General features: G+C 39.7%; 1 protein-coding gene and 1 long non-coding RNA gene across 5 annotated transcripts; one reads left to right on the top strand and one right to left on the bottom strand.

Annotated features, from left to right (window-relative positions):
- The first annotated feature begins 4,352 nt into the window (after window positions 1–4,352).
- LOC126703251 (uncharacterized) lies at window positions 4,353–5,221 on the top strand. The gene is made up of 3 exons (XR_007647981.1): window positions 4,353–4,614; window positions 4,858–5,019; window positions 5,182–5,221. It is a non-coding gene; the product is annotated as an uncharacterized LOC126703251 (long non-coding RNA).
- Window positions 5,222–12,419: 7,198 nt separating this feature from the next.
- On the bottom strand, window positions 12,420–17,263 carry LOC126702225 (UDP-glucose 6-dehydrogenase 1-like). 4 transcript variants are annotated; one of them, XR_007647688.1, is made up of 4 exons: window positions 16,998–17,168; window positions 14,679–16,186; window positions 12,806–12,862; window positions 12,420–12,711 (listed from the first exon to the last, which is right to left on the bottom strand). XR_007647688.1 is itself a non-coding variant. In XM_050400883.1 (3 exons), exon 2 carries the CDS (start codon window positions 16,167–16,169, stop codon window positions 14,727–14,729), a length of 1,443 nt encoding a protein of 480 aa, XP_050256840.1. In that variant the 5' UTR covers window positions 16,170–16,186; window positions 16,998–17,168; the 3' UTR covers window positions 12,420–12,711; window positions 14,679–14,726. The 4 variants fall into 4 exon arrangements, 3 of the variants coding, with proteins under 3 accessions (XP_050256840.1, XP_050256841.1, XP_050256839.1); XM_050400883.1 differs by lacking the exon at window positions 12,806–12,862; XM_050400884.1 differs by lacking the exons at window positions 12,420–12,711; window positions 12,806–12,862 and having other exon boundaries at window positions 14,501–16,186; window positions 17,124–17,263.
- Window positions 17,264–23,539: the final 6,276 nt, after the last annotated feature.

Genomic DNA, 23,539 nt, shown 5'->3' with positions numbered 1-23,539 from the left:
TTATTTTGTAAAAATAAAAAAAAAAAGAAAAAAAAAAGAAAAAAGAAAAAAAGAAGTATATATTCTGTAGTTGCACGATTTTCCTAGTCCAAACCCTATTGATCAGGCCTTGGCCCGAGGCGCAACACACAATAAATATTTGTAGAGGATGGGTCAAAGAACTTAGCCTCAGTGAGCTTAGTCAGTCTGATGCATGGATAATATTATTGCAGGAATAAAAACACAAGAATGAATATCTAATAGAAGATTCTATTTCCTGAGTGCCGAATACATTTCTTCGTCCCCTTCTTTGAGGGACTCCACTACATTATATAGCTCTCTCATTCTTATCTGAACCTTACACTTGTTGATCATCTAAACCCCCACTTGAGCACCTGTCCTATCAGACACCCTTATCACTCCTTTGTGAGTTGCAGTGGCCAAGGTAGTACTGTTCAGAGGTCTTTTCCTCATTAATGCGGCCAAGAGGGTGGTTGTGACACATTTAATGTGGTGGTGGCAGCTTTCCATGAGATATTTTGGGTTTTATTCTTTTTTATATGCTTGGAGGATGAACTACAATGGTTGGGGCGAGCTCTTCGTCCGAACTTCGTAATGTCCGAGGAGGAGTTACTCCTCGGACAGGTTTCTTTTACTGCAATTGGGCTTGAATAAGGTTTTGGCTGTGACTTCTCCTCGGACAGGATGCTTCTCGGACGGGCCCGAAGTTTGACTAACCCATTATTTTGGGCTGGGCCCTACAATAGCCCCTCAAAACTCCGATTTTTATCTCCTTTCGAGGAGAAAAGCGGAGTTTTGATGTTAGTGAGAGGATGGAAGTAAGGAGGGCTTAGGGCGCGCATGCGGGCAGTTACTTTGGACGCGCTACAATTTATGAGGCGCGGCCATTTACTTCCGGAGGCTTTCTGTCCCCTTCATCCAACGGTGAGGCGTGGATCGAACGGCCATCATTTTTTCTCGAATTTTTAGGCAGGAGCGATCTTTTCTCTCTCCTCCCGGCTATATAAGATGTCAGAGGGGTTCAGTTGTCTTTTTATCTGCATCTCATAAACCCCAGAGGATTCCAGAGAACTCCATCGAACTCTAGAGATCTACAAATACTTGCGTCCGCTAAGCCTCCATAGCTGTTTTTCGTGAAGCGTCTCCTCCAAGAGAGATTTCCAGGCATCCCATTGAGCGTTTTGTGAAGGTATTAGTAAATTTCGTTCATTTCGCCGTTCCGATTCCCTCCTCGGACTTTACTTTTCTCCTCGGTCTTTATTTTCATTCCTCCAGTTCAGCTCAGATGGGTAGATTCGAAAAATTAGTAAAAACTCTGGCCGCTATGGAGGCCTTTAGGGCAAAATACCACATTCCCCCGGGGGTGAGGCTGCAGTACTGTCCTCTTGAAGGAGTATTGACAGATAGAGGCGAGGGAGAAGTTGTTATCCCCATGATTGCTTTCATAGAGGGAGGGATGACACTTCCCATGCGTAGGATTACAAGGAAATACCTGTTCAACCATAGGTTGACGCCGCATCAGTGTGCCCCAAACATGTTCAAGATACTAGGCTGTGTAGATGTCCTAGACGAGCGGATGAATCTAGGCCTTACCTGGCACGATGTGGTTTATCTGTACGAGTGTCACCACATCGAGAACGGAGGGTATTATCTTAAATCCCGATCCGAGGTCGTTAGGTTGATCTCTTGTCTCCCAATATCCAATAAGACCGTGAAAAACGATTTCCTTATTGCTTCGGGGGAGTGGTTCGATGGTATTCATTGTCCAACTCGGGTAGGAATCCCAGGTGCGGCGTCTTTAGGGCCAATCCTTTTCGGGAAAGGGTTTAGTATTGGGGGGTTATTTTTCTCGCTTTCTTTACAATTGGAAAATTTCATGAACTAATCCCACTTTTCTTAGACGTTTGCAAATAAAATTCATGTCGCTCCTCGGCTAAACCTCGTGAATGTGCCGGCGTTGAACTACCTTCTAAGGTCGGAAATTTACGTTACCGAGGACGGACAGTTACGTGCGGCTCATCTGGTTCTGGGCTATCAACCTCTAAGCCGCTCTTTCCAAGCTATCGGTCACGCCATAAGGGCTGGCAGTCTAAGGTTGGCTAGGATTGACGTGTCTAAGACCGGGTTCCTAGCTCAACGTGATCTTCCACCAGTCGTACTACCCGGCGTTCGAGATCCCTATCTAGCAGAGCAACTACCTCTGCCAGACGAGCCTGGCGTTGCTGTTCCAGTTGAAGGGGAAGCCGAATCATCTCATCTTTCCCTTGAGGAAGAGATAGACGAGTTTTATTTCGAGGAGGAGGTTCAGCAAGCCCCCTTGGTTGAGCTTTTTGATCCTGAAGGAGAGCAGGACCAACACTCCGCAGTTGGTGCTCCCATAATCATAACCTGCTCGGACGACCCCTCGGACGAAGAGATAGAACCCATGGCCGGGAAGGGAAAAACTTTACGGGAGTTGATGGCCTCCCGAGGGAAAGGTCAATCATCAAAAGGTCAGTCATCAAAAGGACCAACTCAGTCACAGGCCGAGACCCTTCCCCTTGTGGTCTCTCAGATTCCCTCGGACCTAGGCCTTAAGGTTAATCCGGACCTGAAGAAGAAAAGGCCGGTTGACACTCCTGAGGAGGGTGAGGTGGTTGCCCAGCCGACCAAGCAGCAAAAGACCACCCGGGCGCCAAGGAGCAGAAGGGGTGACTCCGTGGAAAGCCGGGATGAGGAGAACCGTGTTGAGGTGCGCGCCACCCCGCGCACATGGAGCCCCAAGTTGGAGCTAGATGGGGTTGCCATTCCCTACAATGCGTCAATCCGAGAGTATAACTGGGGCCGAGCAGGGTACGTAGTTGATGCCTAAGAGCAACCCCTACTCCTTCCTCGGGATATGGAGGCCTACAGGCGGTTCTCTCAGCCCGAGATTTTCCTATCCCTCAAAAGGGATCTTGCAATGGTAAGTGACCCTTTTACTGTTTTATTAATTTATTTAACCCCGTCAAATTTTAAACCAATCTTGTTTCATTCGCAGATTACTCAGCAGGTATTTGTGGCGGAGGAGTTTTGTCGTGATAATCGCAGTCGGGCTGAGGCTGAGACCCAGTCTTGGACGGAGATGGAGAAAGCCTTGGGGTCCCTTAAGCACGATCACCTTGAACTCACGGAGAAGTTCAAGGAGTCGGAGAAACGGCGCAAGAGTGCAGAGGCCGGTTTGAAAAGTGCTGAGACCCAGGAGGAGGATCAGCGCAAAGAGCTGTACTCGACCCAGATCAACCTTGCCACCGAGAAGCAGGCAGTGCTGGATCTCAAGGTTGCCCTGCAGAAAGTCGAGGATGAGCTGCGGCGGGTCAAAGAGGAGGCTTAGCTGATCCGAGAGGCTGCAGAGGCTGAAAAGAGTGCTTCTCGCCAGCTCGGGGTCCAAGAAACGGAGGCCAGGCTATCCGAGGAGATCCCCGAGGTGTGCATGGACTACTGCAGCATCTCATGGGCTCATGCCCTTGATGCTGCAGGAATTCCTACGGATTCGGCGCTAAGACTGTCCGAGAACATCTTCTATCCTCAGGAGATCCGAGAGAATCCTGATGGCGCCCAAGCAGCTTCGGAGCAGGATCTGGCGGTGCCTGATGCCGTCCCTGTGCTTGATAAAGCGAAGGATCCTGCCACGGACCCTACCATCGAGGCTCCTCCTCCTCAGCCAGAGCAGAAAGAAGATCCTCCTGCTAAGGCTTAGCCTTTAGGCTTTTAATTTCTGTATTCCCTTCCTTTTTTTTTTTTTTTTTTTTTTGAATGAGAGTCGTTCTGTTTTTGCGCTCTTTTGTAAGGACCTCTCTTTGTATTGACCTCGGAATATTAATATAGAATGTTTGCCTTGCTTTCTATGGATGTATGCTAGTACCGCTCCCTCTTTTTTTTTTTTTTTTTTTTTTTTTTTTTTTTTTTTTTTAACGTTTGCAACGACATAAATAAATGTAAACGGTCGAGATAAAAAGGATGCTGGGCAGCGAATTTGAATGAGGGTTGCAATGGTGCTAGACTGCGCGCACGCCTTAAAATGATTTCCCCTAAGTAATAATTTCCCCATCTGTCATAAGTAATAATTTCCCCCTAAGTCTGTGGTCCGAGGAGCCATGCAGGACTTAGGTTCTGTTTAAAACTTATAGAAATTGTCATGAGTAATAATTTCCCCTAAGTCTGTGGTCTGAGGAGCCATGCAGGACTTAGGTTCTGTTTAAAACTTGTAGAAATTGTCATGAGTAATAATTTCCCCTAAGTCTGTGGTCCGAGGAGCCATGCAGGACTTAGGTTCTGTTTAAAACTATGAATAGTTGCCATAAGTAATAATTTCCCCTAAGTCTGTGGTTCGAAGAGCCATGCAGGACTTAGGTTCTGTTTAAAACTTGTAGAAATTGTCATGAGTAATAATTTTCCCTAAGTCTGTGGTCCGAGGAGCCATGCAGGACTTAGGTTCTGTTTAAAACTATGAATAGTTGCCATAAGTAATAATTTCCCCTAAGTCTGTGGTCCGAGGAGCCATGCAGGACTTAGGTTCTGTTTAAAACTTGTATAAATTGTCATGAGTAATAATTTCCCCTAAGTCTGTGGTCCGAGGAGCCATGCAGGACTTAGGTTTTGTTTAAAACTATGAATAGTTGCCATAAGTAATAATTTCCCCTAAGCCTGTGGTCCGAGGAGCCATGCAGGACTTAGGTTCTGTTTAAAACTTGTATAAATTGTCATGAGTAATAATTTTCCCTAAGTCTGTGGTCCGAGGAGCCATACAGGACTTAGGTTCTGTTTAAAACTATGAATAGTTGCCATAAGTAATAATTTTCCATAAGTCTGTGGTCCAAGGAGCCATGCAGGACTTAGGTTCTGTTTAAAACTTGTATAAATTGTCATGAGTAATAATTTCCCCTAAGTCTGTGGTCCGAGGAGCCATGCAGGACTTAGGTTCTGTTTAAAACTATGAATAGTTGCCATAAGTAATAATTTCCCCTAAGTCTGTGGTCCGAGAAGCCATGCAGGACTTAGGTTCTGTTTAAAACTTGTAGAAATTGTCATGAGTAATAATTTCCCTTAAGTCTGTGGTCTGAGTAGCCATGCAGGACTTAGGTTCTGTTTAAAACTATGAATAGTTGTCATAAGTAATAATTTCCCCTAAGCCTGTGGTCCGAGGAGCCATGCAGGACTTAGATTCTGTTTAAAACTTGTATAAATTGTCATGAGTAATAATTTCCCCTAAGTTTGTGGTCCGAGGAGCCATGCAGGACTTAGGTTTTGTTTAAAACTATGAATAGTCGTAAATAGACCAGTAAGGAGAGGATAATCACGAAACAAAACATGGGCTAAGCCACTTTCATTAATAATAATATCTTCTGAGGTTATTTACATTCCATGGTCGAGGTACAGTTTTTTCATCCAAATCTTCTAGATAGTAGGCGCCTATCCCGGCCACGGATGTGACACGGTATGGTCCTTCCCAACTGGGCCCCAGCTTGCCCTAAGAGGGGTTTTTTGCGCTGCCGAGAATCTTCCTCATCACGAGATCACCCGGACCTAGAGGTCGCAGTTTAACATTGGCATCATACCCTTGTCTCAGCTTCTGGTGATAATAGGCCATATGGATCGTTGCTTTTTCCCTTCTTTCCTCGGCTAGGTCTAGACTTCTTCCCAACAACTCGTCGTTACCGTTTGGAGTAAACGAGTTAGACCTCAGTGTGGGAAAGTTGTTCTCGATTGGGAGCACGGCCTCAGCCCCATAAGTCAACGAAAAGGGGGTCTCACTGGTTGACCGTCGCGGCGTTGTCCGATAGGTCCATAAGACGTGCGGGAGCTCTTCTACCCATCTCCCCTTTGCCTCATCCAGTCTTTTCTTCAGTCCGTTCACTATGACCTTGTTCACGGCCTCGACTTGCCCATTTCCTTATGGGTAGGCGGGGGTGGAATAGCAGTTAATGATCCCAAACTCGCAGCAATACTCCCTAAAGCTCTTACTGTCGAATTGAAGACCATTGTTGGAAATGAGTGTACGTGGAGTTCCGAAGGGGTGATAATGTTCTTCCAAATGAATTTCTGGGCATCCACGTCCCTAATGTTGGCCAAAGGTTCAGCCTCCACCCATTTAGTGAAGTAATCGGTTCCGACTATTATGTATCGCTTGTTCCTCGCAGCTTTAGGGAAAGGTTCGACAATATCAAGACCCCATTGTGCGAACGGCCATGAGCTAGAGAGGGGGTTGAGAACCCCACCGGGTTGGTGGATATTTGGGGCAAATCTTTGGCACTGATCACACTTCTTAGCGAATTCTTGGGCCTCTCTTTGCATGTTCGGCCACCAGTATCCTTGGGTGAGTGCCCTGTGCGCCAGCGACTTTCCTCCGGTGTGACTTCCACAAATTCCCTCGTGTAACTCTTCAAGTAGAGACTCGGATTCTTCTAGATGTACGCAGAGTAGGTACGGTCCAGAGTAGGAGCGCCGATATAGTTTGTGGTCCTCTGATAGCCAGAACCGAGGAGCATTTCTACGTATCTTCCCGGCCTCTAATTTTTCCTCCGGTAAGATGTCGTTTTGGAGGAAGTTCTTTATGGGGTCCATCCAGCTGGGACTCTTTCTGATCTGATGGACTTGGGCCGGGTTTCTTCTAATTGGACTTACCTGGACTAGATCTTCAACAAGGATCATTCGCGGCAGATTATGCGCCGAGGACGTGGCGAGAGTGGTCAGTGAGTCTGCATGGGTGTTTACACTCCTGGAAATGTGCGTCAGATTGAAGGACTCAAAACTCGTCTGTAGGCGTTTGACTTGTCCTAGATACTCTTGCATCCTAGCATCTCTGGCTTCCAGCTCACCCATCACTTGTCTGACGACCAACCTGGAGTCCGAGAATGCTTCTATTACTCTTCCGCCCAATCTTTGAACCATCGTCATCCCTTGAAGTAAGGCTTCGTATTCGGCTTCATTGTTCGTAGCCGAGAACCCGAGCCTCAGTGATTTTTCAATGGCAGCATCGTCTGGCGATACTAAAACTATTCCGACTCCGGATCCTCTCTGGTTGGCTGCGCCATCCACATAGACCTTCCAATGCAAGGTTCCTCCTGCTGAAATTGTGCCAACCGACTTTCCATCCATGTCTTTTTGCTCGGTTATTGTTTCTACAGAGGGTTTAGCAAACTCCGCTACCAAGTCTGCGAGGACCTGACCTTTGATGGAGGATCTGGGCATATATTTAATATCGAAGGCCCCCAAAAGCGCACTCCACATGGCGATTCTTCCTGTGTAGTCAGCGCTTCGAAGCACTGCTCGAAGGGGGAGCTGAGTTAGAACGATGACCGTATACGCCTGAAAGTAATGAGGGAGCTTCCGGGTGGCATGTACTATCGCCAGAATTGCCTTTTCCAAAGGTAGGTATTGCACCTCGGCCTCATGTAATGATTTGCTCACATAGTAAACCGGTCGCTGCACCCCATTATCATCCCGTATCAGTACAAGGCTTACAGCATGGGGAGCTACAGCGACGTACGCAAACAGCACCTCGTCTGCCTCAGGGCTGGACATGATGGGTGATCGAGACAAGTATTCCTTAAGCTGATGGAAAGCCCTAACACAATCCTCCGACCATTCAAACCCTTTCCACTTGTTTATCAGGAGATAAAAAGGTCGACATCGATCCGCTGATCGCGATATGAACCGGTTTAATGCTGCAATCATGCCAGTGAGCTTCTGCACTTCCTTCGGATTCCGAGGAGCCTGTAGGCTGTTAATTGCTTTGATTTGATCAGGGCTTACTTCTATTCCTCTGTGGGTTACCATGTACCCTAAAAATTTCCCAGACCCGACCCCGAATGAACATTTGGAAGCATTTAGCCGCAACCGGTGTTCCCTTAAGATAGCGAAGATTTTTTCAAGGTCTTTCACATGCTCGGACACCCTTTTACTCTTCACAACCATATCGTCTATGTAAACCTCAATGATCTTGCCCAGCTGTGGCTCGAACATCCGGGTCATCATCCTTTGGTAGGTTGAGCCTGCGTTCTTCAGCCCAAACGGCATCACCTTATAGTGATAATTTCTGATGGGCGTCATGAAAGTCGTCTTCTCTTAGTCTTCTAGCGCAAGGGGATCTGATGATAGCCCTGGAAGGCGTCCAGGAAGCTCATTCGAAGGTGACCCATGGTTGCATCCACCAATCTGTTGATTCGGGGAAGGGGGAATGGGTCCTTTGGGCACGCCTTGTTCAGGTCCGTGAAGTCCACGCAGACTCTCCACTTCCCTATCTTCTTCCTTACCACCACCGTGTTTGCCAACCATTCGGGGTAAAAGACCTCTTTAATAGCCCCTGCTTTTTTCAGTTTTGCCACTTCGTCTCTTACAGCACTAGCATGTTCCTTTGAAGGGCGTTGGGGTGGCTGCTTCTTCGGAGTGGAAGAGGGGTTGACGTTCAGGTGGTGACAAATAAGGCTAGGATAAACTCCCGGGGCGTCGTAGGCGTCCCATGCAAACACATCGACATTCCCTCTGAGAAATCTGACCAGTTCCTCTTTTTCTTGAGAAGGCAACTCAGAGCCGACCTGAAAAAACTTCTCCGGGTCGTTGTTGACAGCGATCTTATCTAAACTTTCGCACCTTATCTCTTCGGCTAGCCCATCGCCTTGCTTTGCCGAGGTGGTTGGTTGCTATAAGCTCTCAGGGGCCGAGGACTTGGCACGGGGCCGATGTAAGATGGCGGCCACCATACACTGCCTGGCCACGGCCTGATCTCCTCGGATCTCTTCTACTTGTCCTCTGGATGGGTATTTTACTTTTTGGTGAAGTGTGGAGGATACGGCTTCTAGGGCGTGGATCCATGGCCTGGCAACTATTGCGGTGTAGGGGTGAGTAAGCGTCGACCACGATAAAATTTACCTCCACCACCTCTGACCCAGTCTGTATGGGTAGTCGGATCTGCCCCTTTGGCGTAACAATCCTCCCTTCGAAGCTGAGAAGGGGAGAATCATAGGCTGTCAAATCTTTCGGTTTCAGGTTCAGCCCCTTGTATAGATCGGGGTACATTATCTCTACCGCACTTCCCGAGTCTACTAACACCCTTTTCACATCGAAGCCTCCAATTCTTAACGTAACCACCAAGGCATCGTCGTGAGGTTGAATAGTTCCTCTCTTATCCTCGTCCGAGAATCCCAGTATCAAAGAGTTTCGCTTTTTTGACCTTTTTGGTTCCCTTTGCCTGTCCTCGGAAGGGAGCCGATCAACAGCCAGTACCCTGGGGATGGGTGGCCCAGTTCTTCCTGGTGCGGCGAGGATGACATGTATCGTTCCGGCGGGGGGTCTTAAGGTCACATCCTTTCGAGACTCTTGTATTGCTTGACCGAGATGGCCGCTCGAGGGGTGCAAAAGGTGACGTAACTTCCCTTCTTGGACCAACTGATCTAGGTGATTCCATAGATTCCTGCGATCCTCGGTGGTATGCCCATGGTCCTGATGATAGTGGCAGTACAGGTTCAGGTTACGCTTGGAAGGGTCTCTAGCCATCTTTCCTGGCCATCTAAAATAGGGCTCGTTCCTTACTTTCTCCAGCACCTGTTGTACTGGCTCCCTGAATACGGCGTTCACTGTCTGCGGGTTGCTCTGTCCAGCCTGTCGCGAAAAATCTCTCATCGGCTGGCTAGGGTTATACCGTTCCGACCTAAAATCATTTGCTTTGGGGGGGATGACCTTCTCCTTTCCCCTTCCTTGCAGCTGATCTTCCTTCACCCTTTTGTACTTGTCGATCCTATCCATCAACTGATGAACGTCGGTAACTGGTTTACCAGTGAGGGATTTCCTTAAGCCATGCTAGGTGGGGAGACCGCTTTTGAACGTGCTGATAGCAACATCATCATGGTTGTCATCTAAGTCGTTATACACCTCCCAATATCTATCCGAGTATGCTTTCAGGGTTTCTCCTTCGTGCATGGATAAGGACAATAGCGAACTGAGGGGTCGAGGGACTCTGGTGTTTGTGATAAAACGGGCGCAGAAAGCCTGAGTGAGCTGCTTGTAGGAGCCTATGGAGTTTGTCTTCAGGCTGTTGAACCACCTCATCGCCATTGATCCCAAGCTGGATGGGAAGATTTTGCACATTAGGGCTTCATTTTGTGAGTAGATTGCCATTTTCTGGTTAAACTGACTCACATGCTCCACCGGGTCTGCTCGGCCGTTATAGATGGCGAACGCCGGTTGGTTGAAGCGTCGAGGCAGCTTAGTCCCTTCAATTCTATATGTGAAGGGTGACGTTGAAACCTGGTCTAGCGCCTTCTTCATAGCATCGTTCCCCGAACCCTTGCTGGATGGGCTCTCATACTTCCGTACAGGGCGTGGTTCCCTTTCGTAGGAAAAAGGTTTCACTTGGGGGGGTCCTTGACCTCCGTCGGTAACTCGCATCCTCCGCATTAGAAGAAACGTCTGAGTCAGAGGGAGATCGTTTTCGCTGCACACGTCGTAACTTCCTTTTCAGGTCATCTATCTCTCACTGCATGGCCTAATGACTATTTCGCCTCTGGGACACGTGACTACCTATCTGAGTGTGACTCTGGCTCGTCCGGATAGTATGCACACTCCCCTCACGATTCCCCCTGCCGCCTGGGTTGGCGGGGTTATTTTGCCTCTGGGACTCGACGGGTTGTGTCTGTTGGGAGTTAGCCTAGTGAGGATTCTCCTGGTGTGGACCTAGTTCTGCCATGCTCGACCGTTGTGCTAGCTGATGCCCTAGTTCTTCCCACAAACGACGCCAATTGTAGTTGCACGATTTTCCTGGTCCAAACCCTATTGATCAGGCCTTGGCCTGAGGCGCAACACACAATAAATATTTGTAGAGGATGGGTCAAAGAACTTAGCCTCAGTGAGCTTAGTCGGTCTGATGCATGGACAATATTATTGCAGGAATAAAAACTCAAGAATGGATATCTAACAGAAGATTCTATTTCCTGAGTGCCGAATACATTTCTTCGTCCCCCTCTTTGAGGGACTCCACTACATTATATAGCTCTCTTATTCTTATCTAAACCTTACACTTGTTGATCATCTAAGCCCCCACTTGAGCACCTGTCCTATCAAACACCCTTATCACTCCCTTGTGAGTTACAGTGGCCAAGATAGTACTGTTCAGGGGTCTTTTCCTCATTAATGCGGCCAAGAGGGTGGTTGTGACACATTTAATGTGGTGGTGGCAGCTTTCCATGAGATATTTTGGGTTTTATTCTTTTTTATATGCTTGGAGGATGAACTGCAATGGTTGGGGCGAGCTCTTCGTCCGAACTTCGTAATGTCCGAGGAGGAGTTACTCCTCGGACAGGTTTCTTTTACCGCAATTGGGCTTGAATAAGGTTTTGGCTGTGACTTCTCCTCGGACAGGATGCTTCTCAGACGGGCCCGTAGTTTGACTAGCCCATTATTTTGGGCCGGGCCCCACATATTCTATCACTAAAAGGAATGTTAATAAAATGAGTTAAGGTTATATAAATTGTTAATTGTTAAGCTTTTTATTACTATTATCATTATTATTAATTTGATAGTTAAAATAGGGAAAATAATAATTTTAATTCTAGATGATTTCATTGAAAATGCCAAAATGTGTCAACCAGTTTAGTTAGTTAGAAAGCTCTTGGCGCACTTAAGGTTTATATAATTACATATGCCGTATATCCTTAAAAAAAGGAAGATTTATATAATTATAAATATTAAAATATATTTTTTTCGTGAATTTACAAATATTTGATTATTTTAACTAATTTGTGCTTATAGTTATTTTGGGTATTCTTGATTGCATGTGTTACTAAATTTGCTTTTACTTTTTAATTTTTTTTGTTTCAACTAGGATAAAAAAAACTAATAATAAAAAATAAATAAACATAAGCAAGGATGTCATATTTCAAATAAAATGTTTTTGATATAATTAAAAAAATCAACCATATAATTATTTATAAATAATTAATGCACACCTATAAATACTTAATACATGGAATCCTACTTTTATATTTAGTTATTAACTCTATTGTATGTGTTTAAGGTATGAATTCACTAAAAAAACAATATGTTAATATTTATAATTATATAAATCTTAACAATTATTCAGAATATATATATATATATATTTCTTTCTCTCCCTCTCTTAATAATACTAAGAGTCTTCTAACTCATATATATATATATATATATATATAAAATGATTGATATTGTAAAATAATAGTTTGAATCTAATCAGATTTTGTAAAATCCTTACTTATACAACTCTGTTGAGTGAACTAATTTCTTATCAAAAGAGTATTATGATAGTAAGTCACATCATAAAATTATTCCTATAACATCATTTCTTAATAATAGTGATTACACATCCTCTTAAAAATTGAAAATCATTTAAGTAACTAAAATTGAAATCTGAAATCTAATAATGATTCAAGTTTGTTAAGAGCAATCTCAAATAAATCCATTCCATGTCCTTGAAATAAACATTGTCACTAGGTTTTTCTTCCAATTACCCTGAACTTTCTTTGATATGAGAAATTGTTTCACTTTCCCCATAAATCAAGCACAAATTTTAAATTGTTCTTCAGTCAGATCTGGTTTCGCATTTTCCTCATCATATACCTCTCATGCATCAAGCTTTCACAAGCTTTCGTAGACTACCACAAACGAAATCTTTGAATGATGAAAAGCCATTTTGACCACTGAAGCAGCAAGAAATTCCTTATCCTAATGTTCAAAATTTAAAAGAAAATTATGATTTACAATGGAAACATATTATAAAATACTTTCTAAATCACCTAATAATTCACTTTAGCCTTACACTTCTCCACAATATGAGCACCTTTTTAACTTGCAATAAATTTGTCAGCACATTATGCTGGGAAAAATACAGTAAAGAAGACAATAAGAAATTAGCAACCAGTTAAAAAAAAAAAGGCAAATTCAAAAAAGGTCATTAAAACTTTCTAGCATAGAAGTATAATAAACAGCTCTATCGATTTATACGTCTAACTGACCTTGTTGTCTAATTCTTCAATTTTATCACAAACAGCTTTCAGTGATGCTAGATCATCCTTTATAAGCACACCCTTTTTAACACAAATCTCCATCAACCAATCTCCACTTGCCGCATTTTCTTTCTCATCCTTAAGAATCTTCAAAACCACTTCTTCTTTTCTAGTCTCACATAGACCAACCATTTTGCTTAAGAGATTTAAGTGCATTAAGTTTGTGCTGACAATTGCACTAGGGTAGTTCATCTGCCCTTCATCCTAGGTTTCCTTTGCCCTCACAAACAACTTGCTTTGCAATCAACCCTCTATTTTCAAGACTCTTCACCACATATGCAATGTATTTCCCTTCCATTCCCTATCCCTTATACCAGCTGCATTTGTAGTTGTTAAAAACTATCTGCACTGCCATTTTCTATCCTCTTCCTCAAAAAAAAGAACAAAAGCTAAGACCCCATCCCGCTTTCCCACCCCTGCTCCTCTCATATACCGTCTGATACAAGGCACAACAGCCTAGATACCACACTAATAAAAGAAGTGTCAAACCCATGCTAACTGGAAACAAAATTCTCTCTCAGTTTGCTTGCTCTCATGTATGGTTCTCAATAGCACAAAGAAGATGATCTATTCTTTCTAAAGTATAGTTTTCTCAGATTTGTCTCTAATCAATATCAACATTCTCTCTCAGCTATTACTAATGACCAAGAGTCCCCATATGCAACAACTCCTTCAAGCAAACTCTAGCCATTCCTGACTGCAAAACCTACATTCTAAATCATGCTTACTTTAAACTCAATTCAAATTAACAAATTTTCTGACCTGTTTTGATTCATGATTTTGTACCTTAATATTTTGAACAGTTCAACCCACTTATAGGTGTTATTTCAATAACAGAGTACGAATTTAAAACCATCCAGATCAAGCCATTATACAGGTTGTACAAACACCAGTTCATAAAAGGCCATATTTGCAAATAACCAAAAAAAAAAAAACTCTTGCAAGTGCAAGAAATCCACAATATTTTGTCATTCAGGTTTCATAAATAAATAATCCAAGAAAAAAAAAAAAAAAAAAACCAGAACAGAAGCAGATTCAGGCTTACATTGAATCTTGAATTTGAATAGCAACAAAGAAGCAGAGATTAGATGTGAAGAATCACCGTAAATAATGGGAATTTGGTCTTGGTGTGCTGACGAAAGACTCTCGCAGTGAATTCTTCAAATTACATTAGATGGAATTTAAATTTATTTCTCTCAAATTTCATGTTAATTTTCCATGCGTAAATTGAAAATTTCTTCATTTGTGAAGCCAATCAAGGACATAAATAAATTCCACACTCCAAATTCTGGCTACAAAGGCTCTACCCAAAGTCCAAACACATAGTTAATTAGAATCCATTCTATTTGATTCCTTTATAAACTCCTGAACATAGAGTAAACGACTAAGGAATTATGCAAACCATAAAATTTCTTTCCAAAATGAAAATAATTTGCACGATTGACAACTTTCCAAAGAACTAGAAATTATATTTCATCCATTATTTCATAACAACAAATTAACCTAGGCAAATATCAGTTTTGACGATTCCAATGTGAACAACAGAAGTACCATTACATGATTGTAATGCCACACAGGCTAGAAAATAAAGAAATGAACATAAAAAATTTAAAGAATCAAATTCACCTCTAATGCTCAGGTGCAGCTTTCAATTCACAAGAGAGGATATTCATCTTATGCCACAGCAGGCATGTCCTTAATCCATGGGTCCAATGGCTTCCCAATTGAGTACACAATGAATCCTATCTCCCTCAGCTTCTTGACATTCACCATGTTTCTACCATCAAACACAAATGCAGGTTTCTGCATATTATCAAAAATCCTTTGGTAATCAAGGGTCTTGAACTCATCCCACTCGGTTAGAATGCAGATCGCATGAGCATCCCTTGCAGCCGCATAAGCATCCCAAACTATGCTCACTTTCTTCACAGTACTAGGGCTCATTGGCTGGAGATGAACTGGATGATCCCAATCAAACTTGTCCATCGAGAGATCCCTTTGGATCTGATCCATGGTGACTTGTGGATCATATATGCTCAACCGTGCTCTATCTCTCAACAGCTCTTTGCACACATCAATTGCTGGCGTTTCCCTTGTATCCCCAGTATCCTTCTTAAAGGCAAACCCAAGTATGGCAATCTTTTTACCAGAAACTGTGTTGAACATTGAAGAGACAACCCTGTTCACAAACCGCTTCTTTTGGTAGTCATTCACCTTAATGACTTGTTTCCAGTAGTTGGCAACTTCAGGTAGGCCATTGCAATCACAAATATAGACCAAGTTGAGTATGTCTTTTTGAAAGCAAGATCCACCAAAACCAACACTAGCATTAAGGAACTTGGATCCAATTCTGGTGTCCTTACCAACAGCATGGGAAACCTGTGAAACATCTGCCCCAGTTGCCTCACAGAGAGCTGACATAGCATTGACAGACGAAATCCTCTGGGCCAAGAAAGCATTGGCAGCTAACTTTGAGAGCTCTGCTGACCAGAGATTGGTTGTGATGATCCTGTCTTCAGGCACCCAATGCGCATATACATCTTTCAATGTTTGAATTGCCTTTTGGCCATCAGGGGTTTCTCTCCCTCCAATGAGAACCCGATCAGGGTTAAAGAGGTCCTGAATAGCTGTTCCCTCAGCAAGAAATTCCGGGTTTGAGAGAATTTGATAGTTGATGCCCTTGCTATTGAAAGAGAGGATCTTTTCAATTGCCTCGGCTGTTTTCACTGGGACAGTTGACTTCTCAACAACAATCTTGTTGGATGTTGAAACATCAGCAATCAACCTGGCTGCACTCTCCCAATATGTCAGGTCTGCAGCTCTGCCAGCTCCAAGGCCCTGAGTTTTGGTTGGGGTGTTAACTGAAACAAAAATGATGTCTGCCTCTGCAACATTTTTTTCCACATCAGTGTTGAAAAAAAGGTTCTTTCCTCTGCACTGCTTCACTATATCTTCAAGACCCGGCTCATAAATGGGGAGCTGTTCACTGTTCCAGGCCGTGATACGAGAGACAGAGATGTCAACAACAACCACTTGAATTGAGGGGCACTTGAGGGCAATGACTGCCATGGTAGGACCTCCAACATACCCAGCTCCAATGCAGCAAATTTTCACCATTTTCTTAGGTTAAATTCCTGAGGGGACAAAAAATCATGCATCATATATAATACATCAAACTAAGCTCTCATTTTATTGTTGCAGAAAATTTTTGCACATATACAGACACGTACTACAAAGCACGTCAAATATTACACTAGTTCTATTCATAGTCAACTACATTGATGTCCCATCACCATTGCTAAAAGGCTGCCTAGTTTTGATTCAACAGCAACTGAATTATGGAATATGGGTTAGAACCTATTAACTACCACAGAAGGTTGAGTCATATATGTCCATGTTACAAGTGAAACCAAAGCAAGCATATATGGATCTGAACAGGAACTGAAAGAAAGGACTAGAACTTAACGGTTGATTACTGCCCAAAACAAGATAAAATATAACATAATCACTTTGCCCTTCCAAAGTCATATCTTATGTGAAGTTTTACAATAATAGATCCATAATAATATGGTTGATCTATACCATTAAAATGTTCATGCTTAAACTACAAAGAACAATAAACAAACTTGAATTGGAATCTAAATCTTCTGAACCAGGAGGTAAAAAAAAAAAAGCAAGACAATAAATCTTAGAAAGTCCTTCTTAGGCTATGAGAGGCTAGTCTTGTATCAAAATAAATTCCCAATGGTCCCAACAAACACAACCCGGGCATTTTTAGATAGCAACACACATTAAATAAGACCAAAACTTTAATTACCAGACTCATTATCGAGAACAAAGAGAAAAACTCTGCAGCAAACACTCAGAAAAAATAAGAAAAATAAAGCATTTGACCAAACCTTAAACAAGTGTCATTTACTAAAAAGGTTCTTTGAAAAAAAGTACCTTAATTATATAAAGGTCAATATAAAAGAGACGGAAGAAGAGGGAATATATGTACTAGAATACTAGGTGAGGCAAGGAAATAAGGACACAAGGTCAATATAAAAGAGATGGAAGAAGAGGGAATACATGTACTAGAATACTAGGTGAGGCAAGGAAATAAGGACACCAACATCTCCTTAAATACCTCAAGCCCATGATCTAAACTGCTGCTCTGTACTTTTACAAAGCAAAGCTAAGTCAGATTTAAAAGGTGGACTGGGACGTTCAACACGTTTCAAACACACCTTCAAATAACAAACAAGGGAAATATAGTTCAAGCCACCCACCATTTAAGACTTTTATGTATATCAAATCATTATCAATATCTTTATAAAGCCAGATTTGAAATAAGGATAAACACAAAAACAAAATATTGTGTTTTTGGGATAAAATTTTCAAGGGATATACTAAAAAAATGAGTTTGGGCAAAACCCAATTCTCACAAAAAAAGTCAAAAAGTAATTTTCATATTAATAAAACACAAAGGAATAAAATTTTCAAGGGATATACTACAAAAATGAGTTTGGGCAAAACCCAATTCTCACAAAAAGTCAAGAAGTAGTTTTCATATTAATAAAACAAAAAGGACGCACACAATATTCTCTTACGTGGTATTTTTTTATATGATGTGACATATGAGGCTTTAACTATTCACCAAAAATTTAACAATTATGTGTGTTACTGGCTAGTTAGTTTAATTGGTAAAAATTTTTCTTGAATAAGAAATCTGGATTTTAAATGCCACTTATACCAAAACAAATTATTAATGTCTTAGTCTGATAATGAATGCCGTTAGTTGAAATTCTTCACCTTCTTAATAAAAAATGTAACAATTCTAGTAAACAAAGCGTTTCATGGCCCAGAAACAACGTGCTTGGTGGGGGGTTGAAAAGGTGATTGAGTGAGATCAAAGCCACGGGATTAGTACATAGAAGTATAAATGAAAATAAATAAATAAATAAAGTGGCTGTCAGAGAGCTTGATTTAAAAGGAACAAGTGAAAGTTAACGTGTTGATACCTTGGAAAATGCCCACAAATCAGCAGCAAAGGAGTTTGATGGAATGGAAAGCGTGAAGTATACTACAAGAGAGAAGAGAGAGAGAGAGAGAGGGGTAGTTTGCTTAGAACCAAATTGCACCCCCTCGAAAAAAGAAAAAAAAGAACCTAATTGCAAGTTCCTTTAAACTGTGATTAGGTATATATAATGCTGGTTAGGAAACTAGAAAATAATTCGGTTTAAATAAGAGGTCTAAAATTGTTCCAAAAGTGTTATATTCGCAACATTTTTATAACACCTTCACAACAAATTTTAGGTGGTTCATAAAATATAAAAAAAATAAAAACAAATCTTAGGCGATAAGTTGTTACTGGTTTTAATTTTAACCAATCACTAAAATTAATTTTTTGTACATCAATAACAATGATAACAACTGCTATTTAAGATTTTTTATAAAATTATTGTAAACATAGCATTTCTCTTATTATTCAGCATTTTTGTTTTACTTGCTTTTCAATGCACCTCACATATACGGCAGGTAATTTTGTTTTTTATTATTAAAATGCAAATATAGTAGGCTACTTATGTAGGATTCATATTGTGTGATATGTACATAACTCCTAATGAATAAATAAATATGTAAATAATCCATCTTTTACCAAAAAAAAAAAAAAAAAAAAAAAAAACCTCACCAGTATAAAGGCAAAGAATTATTTTTTTAATGCAAATATAGTAGGTTTTCATGTTTTTTTGCTTTTTTTAATTCATAATTCAAATATAGTAGGTTACTTATACAGGAATCTTCTTGTGTGACACGTACACCACTCTTAATGAATAAATAAATATGTAAATAAGAAATAGCCCATCTTTTACCCCCCCAAAAAAAAAAAAAAGAATAGTTATTTTTTTTAATGCAAATATAGTAGGTTACTTATGGATTTAGATCCTCTAGATTTCTTAAGGTACTCTATTAAATAAATTTTCTTAAATCTTAACCGTTCTTTAATAATTTAATGGTCTAGATTTTGCCATATCAGCATTCCACTAATAATAATCTTAATTGTTTTGTTTGCAATACTATTTATATAAGGATCATATTGTGTGATATGTATAAAACACTTAATGAATAATAAATAAATATAACTATGTAAATAACCCATCTTTTTACCCTTAACGCTCTGTTTGTTTTGTTGGAAAACCTTCTATAAAGATAGTTTTCCACATTTTCTAGTGTTTGGTAGCACAAAAAAAAAAAAAAAAAAAAAAAAAAAAAAAAAAAAAAAAAAAAAACCTGGTCAATGGAAAACTATCTTTGGTCAACGAAAAACTCTAATAAAAATAAGGCTTATTTTCTATAAGCTGTTTTCCAAATTTTTTTTTTTGGAAAACAATCTTTCTCTCATGTGTTGCATCTTCTATAAATATTATCTTCGTCTATAGTCGTGGGAAACATAATTTTTTAGCGTCTTCTCTCTCTCATGGTAAGTTTTTTCACTTTTTCTCTCTTTCCTTTGCTTTTTCTCTCCTCACACCTTCATCGTCGCTAACTCTGGTCTCTCCTCTTTCCATAGATCTCTCTCTTTAACTATCTCTCTTACTCTTTTCTCCATGTTTCTTTTCCCCTCTATAACACAATTTTTTGATTAGATTTTTCTTTACTTCACTGATCAATCAATAGCTCCGACTTGCAAAGGAGAACAAATTTTCAGCTGTAATTATTTCATTCCTCTCTACCAAAATCCCAATTCTTTGCTTTGAATTTCAAGCTCGATTTTCTTTTTTACCTAAGAAATTTTCGATTTGATGGATTCCAGGCAAAAGTTACTTCTTTTTCGTACATAAAGTGCAAAAAAATAAAATAATAGAAGAAGAAGAAGAAAGAATGAAAGAAGTAAAAGATGAAAATTTTAAACATAGTACCTATATTGCTCTAAATTGCTTTTACATGGGACAATCTTAACCATGGACTAATAATATTGTTACATAATGAATGATAATTGTTTAGGAGTATTGCATTTGTTGGCAAATACATTTTTTGTTGGCAGATACTATGTAGTGATGATATATTATGCAGTACATTATGTAAATACATAATTTAGAGTAATATTGAAGGCTTGTGGTTGACCATAGTAGACAAATGGTTAATATGTGTGTGTGTGTGTACGTACGTTACTGTTTATATATATGAGCAAGATGAGTGGTAGAGATCATGAAATTTGACAACTAATTAATTTTGATTGTATCTATTGTCAAAATTTTAGATTAATTAGTATGAAAACCAAATTCATTCTTAGTTTTTTATTTATAACAATTACATTAGTTAGTTTACATAATATACATGTTTTAAATTATACAAGAAATATTTTTAAAAAATTGCATACCAAACACCAGAAAACATTCTCAAGCGCATTTTTAAGGTTGTTACCAAACACTGGAAAATAAAACAATTTTCTAGAAAATGCTCTTTGGAAAATGAACCAATTTCCAGAAAACGTTAATGTTGAAACAAACAGAGAAAAAAAAACCTCACCAAGATCAAATAAAAGAATAGGGTCTATAATATAGCCAAGATTAAATTTTGTAAATTTAATTTACAAGTGCATGAATCTTGACTTGAAGATCCAACGGTTTAATAGGGAATCAATCACTGAAGCACACGTGTGGAAAAGAGGACAGGTGGTATACTGTGTGCCACGTGGTCCAATGGAATTACATTTTGAGGTTGACTTTGTTATATATTGTATTGTTGACTTGTGTTCCTTGTTTTGGATGTCCATTGAAGTGTGGTGGTTTGACATATATTCATGTGCTTTGTACTTTTCTGCAAATGAGCATGCTTCCTAATATATTATTATGCAATATTCTTATGCTTCCAAACATGTTCTTATGCAATATTTAATTTTTCCTTTGTCACATGGAAACTCATCACTCACTAGGTCAAACTTGAGTTTTATGGTTTTTAGTATGTGACTACTTTTTTTAGAAGAAGAGAAAAACAAAGGATTAATCACTATGGTCACTATCATAGTAAGAGGAAAAAAAGATGACAACATACAGTCATTATTAGTCTTATAAGAATAAACCTTTTCTATCCCACTTTTTATATTCCATTTTATACTCAACTAAATAGTAAAATGCTATTTTAGGATCGCAATTCATATTAGTGGGTTTGTGTTTTGTTGTGATGTGGATCAATTCTTACCTGACCTATTTAATAATAGTAATATCAAAAACCTTTAACCCTAACATGGCATGTTTATTAAGAAGTTTGACACGATATGACTCACGTAGCATGCTTAATAAACATTTCTGAACACAACATATTTCAACCCATTTTACAGTATTAACATATTTTTATAATTTATAATCATTAAATTATTATAATTATAAATAAATATATTCTACATAAATTATATTTCATAATAACATCAACTAAAAGTACTAATATGGTAATATTATATAATCTAAAAGTTAAAAGTTACTTTTTCAATATAATGAAGTTCCACCAAATTTAAAAATACACAATCTAAATCGAGTCATTTCAAGTTGATTTGCAAGCAACTCAACACAAAATAAATGCATTAATTAATATGAACCCACTTACACTAAACACTAACTCGTAAAAACCATGTCATGTCGAATATTATCACTCTTCTCAACTATGTATATGATTTTTGTCAATTTTAAATTCAAGTTGTTTTATAAGGAAAGGTAAAAAAATATGTGATAAATTGCAATTAATGGAGTATAAAAAAAAAAAAAATTACAGAATACTTCAAGAGTACAATAAATGCATACTCCCTTTTTTTACATGATTTTTTTTTAAGCGCTCCTCTCACATGAATAGTAGGTTTCACCATGAATTTAATTAGTGAGATCCACTATTATGTAAGAGAAATGAATACACATTTAGTATACTTCTAGATATTCTATAATTAGTTTTTTTTTTTTTTTTTTGAGAGATTTTCAACCTATAATTAGTTAATTACCCTGTAACGTGGAACAAAGAATTTTTATTTATCATAACAATGAAAAGCCCACCTAGCCCCTTTATTCCCCCTGACAAAATTAAATTGGTCTTTAGGATGAGTAAGTATTAAATCCCAAATAAATGCCTATTCTATTGTTTGATCAAATTATAACTAATATATTGTAAGTAAAAGAATTAGAATCTTCAAGAGTTGTTCCTAAAATAAAAAAAGAATCCTCAAGAATTCTTAGAGTAACTCAGTACCAAAAAAAATTCTACTATAGAGTTCCTAAAATCTTGCCTATCCATCTTAAACTGAATTGATTAGGTTTATACATCATCCATAATTTTAAAGATATATTATAATGGTGATGGTTTATATTTTCTTAAATGTTAATAACATGATAAATTATACACATGTTTCAAAACGAATGAATAAAATTTTAGATACTCGATGGAATCACCTGAAAACTCGAGAATCTTAATCCAACTAAAAGAATCGCACTATACTCTACTTTCCTACCAAGTAACACCTTAAAAAATTGTTTATTGATTTACATGCCAATTTGTAGTTAGATCATCGAACCACCACCTTTGATGGTTTCATGGTAACTAGGCGTAGTGCTCGTTGATTCCTTGGTGGCCATAGCTCACTATATCTAATGAGTAAGATACTTTTATGGTAACGTTTAAGTAGGAAAGCCACCTTTGATTGTACCCTCCTGTCCGATTTAGAACAGCACTAGCAAAGTGCCTCTTGTGGCCTTGTTTGTGACGCCAAATATAGCCTTTAGTTAACTCTCACAATGTCCCATAATTAAAACACGGCAGATCATATCAAATTTGAATATTAGAAAACGAGGCAAAATTCTTGTTGAGCATGCACCTAACCACGTTACTTACAAGGCATCTCCATACATATAATAGGAACACATTCAAACCAGTGCAACCCCAATATGAGAGGCTTCAAACCAAATATACTACCTGTCTACTTCCATGCAACTCCTAATGGAAAAACAGGCATCATCAAGGACCCATCAAACTCATGCCCAGTTCTGGACACTGAGCCCTATCAAGAATCTTAAGGTGAGCCCCAAGCATGATGGCAGCACCCTATATGACTCTTTCGAGCTACACGCTATAACCCATCAGCTCAACAAGGCTATTCAAGCCTCAAATGTGTCTTCTCCACCATACCTGTGCCACTTAAAAAATTCTCCCTTCTACTGCCAACAGCTAGGCCGTACCTACAAAGAAAATGCAAAGACATCACGGAGAGCTTCATCTTCGCTACCTGCCTGTGCAGTCCTTGACAAAAGGATGAGCATGGCAGATGCAAATGAGGTTTCAGGAGGATTTGTAACACGGCTCTGGAAGAAGGTTAAACAAGGATTGCTAAGGAATAAGCAGAAAAAGGATCATTGACATGGATCATTAAGAACCAACTCTCTATTTGCCAGTTTCTGAGCTCATTAGCTGGAAGATTGACCAAACTTTGCAGTCAGCTATTGTACATAATGCAACTGAAAGCAAAT

Source organism: Quercus robur, chromosome 10 (genome assembly GCF_932294415.1).
Source record: "Quercus robur chromosome 10, dhQueRobu3.1, whole genome shotgun sequence".
NCBI classification, from domain to species: Eukaryota; Viridiplantae; Streptophyta; class Magnoliopsida; order Fagales; family Fagaceae; genus Quercus; species Quercus robur.
This window is presented reverse-complemented; position numbering and strand designations above follow the sequence as displayed.

What these genes read in the sequence shown, in the direction of transcription:
- LOC126702225 (XM_050400884.1), bottom strand. Translation starts at nt 16,169, where the DNA reads ATGGTGAAAATTTGCTGCATTGGAGCTGGGTATGTTGGAGGTCCTACC.